Here is an 11,561-nt window from a genome sequence, read left to right on the forward strand (position 1 = left end):
TCAAGTTCAAAAGAGATAAAATCACTCTGAAAATTTGAATGAATATTGACATATATTTGTATACCCCAAAAGAAATAATGGGCTCATGATTCTTAGAAGACAGAAGGAAATCGCCTGGTCTCGTATACATATATATCAAAATTTATATGATATTCAGATTTATAAATGACAGAAGGAATCGTCTCGTATGCATATATATATATATGCACTAATTTTTGCTTAACATCTTTGTATGGTATATATATATATATATGTATATCATATATATAAAAAATGACTCACTAAAAGTTATTATATATGTATTTTGTTTTATATGGCAAAAGCAAAGTTGGTAACAAAAATGACTAAGTGAAATATGTGATGCATATGTACTATAGTAGGCAAAAGCAAAATAAAAGATATGTGTGATGCATTTTGTTTTATACGGCAAAAAATATTTCAAAGTATTTGGTCATTATATATATATATATATGAAAAACAGTCTAAGAGATGTTAAATATGGACTCAAAATATATATATATGTACATATGTATATATGCATGTTTTCATGGATCAGTGCCAACGTAGATAAAAGTGTTCGCAGCGCATACCGAAAGGGAACCAATGAAGCCGACCATGTGTTTGTCTGTGTGTGGTTTCTGAGCTAGGAACGCTTGGAATTTCAGTCCTATATATATGTATATATGATTTTAGCATCAGTCGAATAAGCTAAATTCAAAAAATATATATACAAATATAAAATATATATACAAATATATATTAGATTAAATCAAGAAAAAGACTGTATATATATATGATACTTTCAAAAAAAAAAATAATAATTAAGTATCGTGCATATACAATATATATATAAAGGGACTTACCTTGAGAAAAAATTGCGCGTATGCTCTGTCAAAGAATCGCAACTCATCATACTACTCTTACTTTATCTCTGTAAGTCTATTAAATAGACTCAAATATATATCTAATAATCAAATAATATATAATAAAAATATCTTGAATTTGAAACCAAATTTAAATTCAAATTTTAAGATATTTATATTATTTGAAAAATTCAAAACATAAATACAGTCAGATTTTTATCTCAAAATTTTAAATTCAAATTTTTTAAATAATAAAATTTGAATTTTGAAATAATGATATTAACTGATATAAAATTTTAGATTATTCCCCACAAATTTTGGAATAATCAATTAAAATATTAATAAAATAATCTCTTTATATAAAATAAATTATTTAAAATATATATAAATAAAGAGATTTCAAGACATAAAATTGTCACCAAAATGACAAAATTCCAAAACCATGAGAAATGGTATAAAATTCCAAATGAGCTCATCAAAATCAATTCAAATGATGAAAAATCATTCCAAAATTTCAAAGAGGTCATTAACCTCACAAAATCTCAAAAAATGGTAATTTTACCTTAAAATCAAAAGTGCACTAAAATTCAAAGCCATAATAAATGATACCTCAAAAAGAGATCATTTATCTCTTAACTTTCAAAGCATGACAAAATGTGTTGGAACTACGTTAGACTTGATTCCTAAAAAAGGATACGTAGGCAACTTAGTTGCTAAGACTAAGTGCAGTCGTCGATACCGCAAAATGGTATAAAAACACAAATCTCAAAATTCCATAAAAGGTCATCCACCTAGGAATCTTTTTTTCTTTCAAATTTTCGAATGGCAAAGAATTCCTGAAAATGGTCATATACCGGAATTCTTATATTCAACTTCTAAAATATCTCAATCTGAACTACAAGTGGCTTGATCCTTCACAAAGAAGGTATGTAGGCAACTCAGTTAGCCAAAAGTACTGAGTTCAGCTGCAATTCCAAACTCATCTGAGTTCTCCCTAAATTATTTAATATCATCGTAATTGGAATAAAAAGGTATTTCCTTTAAATAAAAGGATTGTAATTAAGAAGTTATTCTTATAATCTCAAATGGGTCGAACTTAAATAAATAAAATCTTATGCTATAAATTTGGCATAGGTGAAATTGTGTTTCACATTTATTTTTTTATTTTCTAAATATGAAATTTTTGCTTAACAATTCCATGAGAAAGAAGGAATTGACAATTTCGTCGGTGACTCCATTACAATATGCAAGTGACTTGGTGACACTTCTTTATTTGTTTAAATTAAAGGTTGTACTCTATCTATGACCATTATATTAATAGAAAATCCCAGTTGGAAAGGAGGAGAAAGGTATGATTTAACTTATATAAACTCTTCGTTAACACTGGATTATAATTTTTATAAAAATTCAACATTAATAAAAATAAAGTGAAAAGCTAAACTTCAATTCAAGCCTTCAATACTGAATTCAATTCAATAGTTATCAGGAAAGTAACTTGAATCCATTTAACCAATCACAACCCAGAAAAACTCAGAACCACAGGCACATTGGAAAACTAGAACATAAACAGCATTTTTTTTAGAATTTTAAAAAATCCAACTTTTCATTTGAGAAGTCTAAAAGTAAAGAGTGATAATAGCAAACTGATTTCTTTCCCAAACAATGCAGACATAATTTTCCATCTTTTCTTCAAATTGTAGAGGATGTTTTCATGCATAATTCAACCGGAAAATGTCATTAAACACGTAGAAGCTTCCCTGTGGTGTTGGCATCAAATGGAACATCTGAAAATGAAAGCCAATACACAATCACACTCGGGTTATTGGACACCAACCATTGCCACTACTAAGAACACAAAAAACAACCATGATTTCAAGTTTAAGCAGATCCCAGATGTAAAAGCTTTAAAGATATGTTCACATATTGTAGAAATGAATGCATATAACCCACGTTTAGGGACCAAAGTAGGTGCCCAGGAGAGACTCGAACATAAATCCATGTGGTGACTAACCACCATTATGCCTGATAATTTGAACTACTCATGGGTATTATAACAATGAATATATTTAATTCAAGAGAAATTGTTAAGGAACAACCTTTCCACAATAGAATTCCGTTTTCGAAGGAACCCATTTCTAAGAAACCAATTAACCATATCTAATGCAAAACCACATATATACACTAAGAATATCACCCCAAACGCACAAAACAACAACAGAAAGAGAATATTGTATCTACATAAGATCACAAAACGAAGTAGATTAATCAACAGATCAAAATCACCAGACCGATTGCCAACAACAGTAACAAAATCAATTAATTGCTGCTCCAATTTCACGTAGATAAGCTCAATAATCAGCTAGATTTAAACCAATCATTTGAAATCGAATAATTCATTCTCGCTTTCAAACAGTAAAATCAAATATACACATAAATATAGAGCAAGCAAAAAAACCAGTGATCTCAAATCAATCAACGACGGATCAATAAGGAAAAAAAAAGTCTGTATGGTTAGAAACCCTAAAACCCCAACCACCGAAAAAGATCCAGAACCATAATAGCAACCAAACAAATAAATGGAGCGAAGAGAAAGAAATATGAAGAAAAAGGGAGGGACCTGGCTGAACTTGAGAGCGTGCTGTTCTCCGGCGAGCTGGAGATTGCCGCTGACGAAGACGAGCATGCCACCGGCTGGGCCAGATGGCTGGCAATCGACGGTGCTGATGTTGTGCTTGCACTGCTCAAAAGGAAGACTAGCGAGCTTAGCGACGATGTTCTGGGCCCCTTGGAACTTCTGACCTTCGAAGGTCAACATGGAAGCATCCTGGTATAAAGTGCCCAGATTCGCACGGTTGGTATCGAAGGTAGAGTAGTAGTGCTCCACGAATGCCTTTGAAACTGCGTCTGGATCCATCTCCGACTCCAAGTTCTACTCCGCCGCCCCTGATCACCGCCTCTCCCACCGCCCAAGGCGTTTCGTTTTTCGCTTAAGCTTGACGCTAAACGCAACACTAAAGAAGAGAGAATGAATGAGAGGAATGACTGCGAGGGAAGTGAAATGACGACAATCCTTTTATATTTATACTATTTACATATATTATCGGATGCTATATATATTTAATAATAAATTTTTACAAATAACAAAAAAAAAAAAATTATTTATGGGCCTACGCTTCGTTCTATGGGCTTTGTCTTGGTCAGTTGGGCTTCTTGGACCTTAAAGGAGACCCAAATAAGGAGAGGAACTTGGGAAAAGTTTATAAAACATAGAAATTTGAAGGAAAAGTAGTATAAAAAGTTACACTTAAGTATTACCTCAAAAAAGAAAAAAATGGATTATGTTTTTTTGTATTTTGTGTTTTGTCTCAATATTTATTTGGGCATTGTGTTTTGACAAATTAATTTTGGACCCTGAGTTTTATAAAATGATTAAAATAGATTTCTAAACCTCATTTTTATCAAAGTTTTTTTTAACTAAAATTACAAATAATTCACCAAACTAACAACTGAGAACAAAAATACAACTATTCTCTCTAACTACTGTGTTGTTATATTCAATTTTTTGTTCATCAAAATCGGATTTATGGTTCAATTACAAAATATAGGGTCCAAAATATAATTTGTCAAAACACATGGTCTAAAAAAATATAAAAAAAAAAGTTACACTTAAGTTTTACTTGGAAAATAAAAAAAGTTACAAATAAGTCATAAAGTTTTTTTTCCCTTTTTTTGCAGTAAAAGTTTCTTCAATTATCATTTTAGTGTAGGGATGGAAATTTTACCCATAAATTTGTTTATCTACGGATACTTCTATCGGGTAGGGTATTACCCAATAAATTAGGGTTTAGAGTACGGTAAGGGTATAGGGTAGGATACGCATATAGGTGTACCCAATCCTACTACCCTACCCTACCCGATTATGTTATATTCTAATATTTACAAGTATAAATAATATATAATATTAGTATTTACAATCTGGAATACATTCTATTATATTCTTATTAATTTTTATAAGTATAAATAATGTATAATTTATTATTAGTGTTTACTATCCTTAATATTTAATATATACTATACTTCATTTAATTTTACAAGTATAATATATTGATTTTTATGTTTCAATTTTTTAAAATTTTATTAGGGTATAGTTACCCATGGGTACCCTATATTCGTTAGGGTAAAAATCATACCCCACCCGCAATTGTTTTTTAGTGTAATAGAGTAGGATATGGGTAAAGTTTTTTTTTTTTTTTTATAAGGTATGGTTGTGGAATAGGCATACCCTACCTGTTGTCATCCCTATTTTAGTGCAGTTGTTTGTCATTATCCATTAAGTTAGTTAAAAAATAATTTACTAATTTAAAAAGTTGCGCTTAAGTAACTAAGTATTTTTTTTCCTCATTTTAGTTTTAAATTATTAAATATTATAAATATCACTAAAATAACATAATTTGAAATTTTATAAAAAAAATCTAAATAATAATTTATAACATAAAATAAATAATGTTAAAACCTACAAATTAAAATATATATTGTTGGCCAAGGATTTACCCAACAACACTGAGTCAAATAAAATGATAACGGAATAGAAAATTGAACTAAATAAATAAGAACACTCAAAATTTATTATGGTTCAGCCCAATGATTAATAATGACCTACATCCATTGAGGCACTTTTATTGAATATAGAAACCTCAAACTCACAATTAGATAAACAGGATTCAACTGAGTTTCATAAGTTTAAAAGAATACAAATTGACAAAGTTTCATGTATAGAAGTGTGCGTATGTCAACATGAAAAACAATGATGCAATAAGCCATATATTTATAGGCTTAGGGATCTTACAAAATGGGTCGTGGACCTTACAAAGCTTGATTGCCACAAAATAATTAAATAATGAATAAATAATACATTTCCAAATAGTAAATATATGTTTAACTCCATTTCAAAATAGTTTATTTGAACTATTGTCTCTCTCTCTTTGTTCTTGACAGGTTCCTGTAGCCCATTGAATCAATTGTAGGAAATCACATTTACAATTTTCTGCCCACCGTTGGGCCCTAGCAATCAGAGGATTGAAAAAATATCCAAGAGTTCGTTCATGGAACCATGTTAGACGTGACTGAGACACCCGATCTGGTCGCCCAGCTCGTTGCCCGTACCGCCCAGATGAATGAAGAACGCGAGAAAATGAAGGGCTCGAAACTGAGAATGTTGACCTGCTCGTGCGAATGGAGGCCATGTCCTCACAAGCTACCGAGGTTCAGTCATCCCGCTTTTGAGGCCCAATCAGCATGATGCAACCTTTGGGTGACCTCACCCCTATCTCTAACAATGATAGACCGAGTTAGACAGTTCCATCATCACTGGTAAGGAATTATCAATCTCCACCCACCATGCCTAACATACGGAATTCGATTGTCAACGCAGGCGAACAGGTAACCATGACTGAACATGGACATTCATCTACGCTCGGACCACAGTAAACTCCAGGAGTCAGCCAGCCAGCCTCGGCAGCCAGACATCAGCAGGTTCCAGGAGCCAGTCAGGCAGCCACTGGATCCGGATATCAGCAGATCCCAGGAGCCAGTCTGCCAGCCACTGGAAGCACTCATCCAGTGGATTCCTAGAATGTCAACTCCAATTAAAAAGAGTGCAGCAAGCTACTACGCTGACTCACCTTTCGTCGATGGCATAGCCATGGTCGAGATGCCTAAGAAGTTCAACTTCCCCCACATGAAGATGTTTGCTGGAACGTCTTACCCCGATGACCATATCGCTCAGTACAAGCAGCGAATGTTCACTGTAATGCCCCAAAATCCATAATGAGGTTTAAAGGATGGATTTGGAGGGCGGAAGGGCCATAATTGATTTACTATGCCATTAAATGATTATGTGCATGTTTATGTGAATTATATTATAATATGATGTTAAATGCATGTATGTGGGTCCACATTTCATGATAGGGGCATTTTGGTAATTTGGCTCGTTGAGGGCGTAATTGTATATTTTTACACATGTTGGTGAATTATTGATAAGGCCACATTATAATGTGGATTTGTTCGAGCCATTCGGCATGAGACGATCTTTGAGTGCAAGTTAGCGGTTTGGTCATAACGGGATTAAGCTCGGGGATCAGAGTGAGTCTCGGGGTAATTTGGTGATTAGAGCGTTGCCGGGAATTAAAGGGTAACGAGATATGAAGTATTGGTATTTGAGAATATCGAGAATAACGAGAATTAGATGGTGTTAATTATGATTAACGAAATAAGCGGGAAATGACAGATTTACCCTTGGGAGCCTTTAGAAGACTTTAAATGACCTAGGGGAAAAATAGTCTTTTCACCCCTAAGATATATATCAGCCATTCAAGCTGTAGAAACCGAAACCAAAACAGAGCCTTCTCTTTCCTTCTCTCGATCACCATCCTCCTCTTTTCTCCTTTGGAATTTTTTAACCCTATTTGAAGAACCAAGCTAGGGAATCAAGGTTTGGAGCTTAGAACTTTAGTTCATCCATTGAAGAGGACTCATTTCAAGCTTGAGGTAAGAATTCAGCCATGAAACTTTGGTTCTACTCTGTTTTTCTAGTAGTTTTCAGTTTAGAAATTTGAAGTGATTAGTTGAGAATTAATGGGAGTTTTTGAGAAAGTTTTCTTGGGTCTTGATTAGGGGTGCACACGGGTTGGATTTTCGAGTTTCGAGTTTTGCGGGTTTCGGGTGGAGAAAAATGGTACCGAAACCGATCCGAATTTTTTCGGGTTGAACTGGGCCTGCTGGGTTTTGGGCCGAAAATACCATTTTTTTAAAATACCATTTTTTCATATTTTTTTTTTTAAAATTTCGGTCAGGTTCGAGTGTCACCTGAACCCGACCCGACATATTTCGAGTTCGGGTCGAATTAAGCCCGAAATGAACAGGTTTTCCAAAAATTTGGGTTCTCGGGGTTCGAGTCGGGCGGGTTTTGCGGGTCAAATGTTCACCCCTAGTTTTGATGAGGTTATGGTATGGAAGAAGTTTTGGGGGTTGAATGATATTTGAGATTGGTTTGGAAGCATGGTTTTTAGGGGAAGTCGCAGGGGAGATGACCAGAAAAATCTGGTCTGTAGGTGGTGCCCCAGCGTTAGGCAGGGCAGAGAGTGGGACTCTCTCTGACTTGGGGCAGCACCCCAGCACTACCTAGCAGCGCCCCAGCGCTAGGTCAGTCTCAGCAAGTCTAATTTTTAGGGCTCGGGATGACTTTGGGGGCTCAGGGAATGGTTCCACTACCCCGTTTGGGTGGATTGGGAGTCCCGAGAGTACGGGATTGATCCCGAGAGTGAGGTTTTAGATTGTGAACCTTTTATTGAGTTACTTTATTGATGGATTCCAATTGGTTATGACTAGGTGACCGCTAAGGAACTAAAAGACAGATCGTTCTCAAGGGTCGTTCTTTTACTAATTCTCGCTCGAACCAGAGGAAAGAAAATTGCACCCCATATGTGATATGCATGGTTATTAATGTGGACATTGATTGCATATCAAATTCTTAGCAAATTCTGCTTACTTATGAATGGCACTGACTTATTAGTCAGAATCGGAAATGGTGTCAGAACTGAACGTGAAGCTGTGACTTACTAGTCAAGTTCGACAGTAGTATTGAGCACTAGTCGTATGTTATTGACCTATGAGTCAGGAGCGGCATAAGCGTCCTGAATGCAGAGCCGAAAATATTAGATCTAATCGACATCAGCATTGAATGACTCATCATGAGCATTAATGTCAGATCGACCCCAAGTTCGATGACAACTAAAAGCGCTTGCCTAGTTTCATGACTAGTCACTCAGAACCAAAGCCAGAAGGCCCAGGTGACTCCATTCTCATATGGCTAAGGGTACGGAACCCACGCTAGTGATTCCATGATCACTCATTTGGTTTACATTAGTGACTTGCTCATCAGTCACTCACCTGGTTTAATCTAGTGACACGATCACTCATTTGCTAAGGGTGCGGAACCCACATTAGTGACTTTTACATCTGTCACTCATTTTTTTAGGGCTATAAGTCCTGGATGATTATCATGATCATCATTAGATATTATATACATGTAGTAATGAGCTTTCTTCCTGGGCTTGGGCTCAGGGGTGCTATGTGGTGCAGGTAAAGGGAAAAAAGAGCTCACCCAGCCTTGAGTGGAGAGCTTAGGTGGTGATGTATACATATGTGGCCGCTTGACCACCACGACCAAGGAGTTCTTGGAGGAACTAGGGGGTTAGCCCAATTTTTTCCACTTAGGTCGGCGGGTTGTAAATTTTACACTGTAATGACCATTTTGTATTGTAAATAACTTGTAAATGCTTTTATGGGCCCATGAACAGTTTTATGTTTTAAATAAAATATATCATTTCCTTTTGATTAGTTTTCACCTTAGCCTATTAATAACACCTAGATGCACGTTTATAACCAAAGAACCTGATTAGCGAGTTAAGCACGGTTGAAAGCTCACAGTAACGGTCTTGGAGTAACTAGGGCGTTACATTCACCGTTGCCATCCCACGCGACATGAAGGAAGCATGCATGTGTAAGGGGTTTGGTTATAGTCTGATTGGACCATCTCTCCAGTGGTATACTAATTTACCTAATAATTCTATTTATATTTTTGCACAATTGACTGACACTTTTGTTGAGCAATTTGCTAGTAGCACGAAGCTTGAAAAGTTAGTGGAAGACCTATACATCATAGTTCAACGACAAAGTGAGCCTTTACGAGATTATGTAGGTCGATTCAACAAAGAGAATGTGTCTATAACCAATTGTAATCAGGACATAGCCATCTTAGCCTTCCACAAAGGACTCTGCTACGACTCGAACCTATACAAAGAACTTACCAAGAACTCTTGCAAGACAATGGAAGATGTCCTTGCCAAGGCATGGGCACAGATCAAGTGGGAAGAGGACCAAGCAAACTATTATCACTCTTCCCCAAGGAAGGACACTCAAAGAGACTCAAGGGTGGACAGATGATAGAGTGACAGACGGTTAGAGACATACCAATATCCTAGCAGATCAGAGAACAGAAGAAGGGAGTACAACCGGTCGTCCGAGACACCTCTCTGAGACAGACCAAAAATACCAGAATATAATCTTTCGATCTCACCAGCTGAAATTGTTGGCATATTAAAAAGACTCGGGGACAGAGTAAAATGGCCTGAAAGGATGAGAACTCCAACTGACCATCAAGACAAAACAAAATGGTGTGAATTCCACAGTGACCATGGTCACCAGACAGATGAGTGCATTTCCTTGAGACTCGAAGTATCCAACCTATTGAAGTGTGGTCACCTAACTGACCTACTCACAGACAAAGGCAAGAAAACATTTTAACATGAGACAGACCGGTCAACTGGCCGAAGAGAAGTAACTTGTAACATCCTCCTAATCAAGGACCGTTACATTGTGTACTTTAAATAGTGTCAGACTCGCTAATCAAGTCCCTTGGTTATAAACGTGTAACTAAGGTTACTGACAAGGGTTAGGGTTAAAAATTTTGGTTAAAGGGAAGCGTTGACTTTTCATTAAAAATATTTATGTTCATACATGGGATCCCAAACTAACATTAACAGATGTTTAAAAGGTTTATTATAGTTCAAAAGTTACAACCAACCAACCTAAGCGGCAATATAAGTGATACAACCCTAGTTCCTGCAAGATAACCCTGGTCGTGGTGGTCGAGCAGTCGCATATGTACACGTCGCCACCAAAGCTCTCCAACTCATGGCTGGTCCAACTTTCCTTTTCCCTTACCTGCACCACATAGCACCCGTGAGCCAAGGCTCAGCAAGAAAACTTAATCATGTGCATGAACAGTAAATACAAATTCCAGATGCATATCTAGCATGCCCAACAGTAATAACCTACTCATGCATTCATACAATTACAAATAAATGACTACCATGTCATAACAGGGGCCCGCTGCCCTAAATAAATGGTTAATAAATCATATTGGGGCCCAACGCCATAGAATATGGAACTAATGAGTCACCTCGAGGGCTCGTGCCCTATCCTCTGTATAACTGTCTTAGAGCTGGCCCAGCGTACCTGGCGCTTTAATTTTCCACGACCATTGGGTCGGACAAGTGTATAATGTGCTCCTGATTATGCCTAACCATATCAACCAGCGCTCAGCGCGCTATTGCCGCCCTTGACTTATGAGCCAAGGCTTTTCAATCAGATAATGCAAACAAGCCTACGTCTTTTACCATTTATCCCAAAATAGAGCATTCATGCATGCTTAATCAATTAATCACAAGGGCACAAGCCCTATTCAAAGTCACATTACACAACCAAATAAATAGATAACTAGTTATTAATAAGCATACTTCAGATAATACAAGTATGCATACATATTAATCATACATCTCAACCAATTAGATACAAACATAGTAATGACCATGTTCCTTAACGTGGTCGAGTCCTTACCAAGTAGATAATCACATTTAACACGTATTGGGTGCAATATTCTCACCTTAGGTCTGAGTGTAATGTGTATTAAGAACAACCCTCAAGCATGATCCCAGTTTTGAGCCCCTAGCGATAACCTAGTCATAACCATAATAGAGAATCTCGTTAAAACGAGTGAATAAAGGCTTCCAGACCGAGTCCTAGCCTTTGGGATGTCGAATTCAACTAAACCGGGTAGTAGGATCGATCCCAAGTCCT

At 36.1% G+C, this 11,561-nt stretch overlaps 1 protein-coding gene across 1 annotated transcript; it reads right to left on the reverse strand.

Moving 5' to 3' along the window:
- Positions 1–2,304: 2,304 nt before the first annotated feature.
- Positions 2,305–3,922, reverse strand: LOC133822465 (nuclear transport factor 2B). The gene is made up of 2 exons (XM_062254806.1): positions 3,481–3,922; positions 2,305–2,647 (listed from the first exon to the last, which is right to left on the reverse strand). The coding sequence occupies exons 1-2, from the start codon at positions 3,775–3,777 to the stop codon at positions 2,573–2,575; spliced, it is 372 nt and encodes a 123-aa protein (XP_062110790.1). The 5' UTR covers positions 3,778–3,922; the 3' UTR covers positions 2,305–2,572.
- Positions 3,923–11,561: the final 7,639 nt, after the last annotated feature.

Source organism: Humulus lupulus, chromosome 3 (genome assembly GCF_963169125.1).
Source record: "Humulus lupulus chromosome 3, drHumLupu1.1, whole genome shotgun sequence".
NCBI classification, from domain to species: Eukaryota; Viridiplantae; Streptophyta; class Magnoliopsida; order Rosales; family Cannabaceae; genus Humulus; species Humulus lupulus.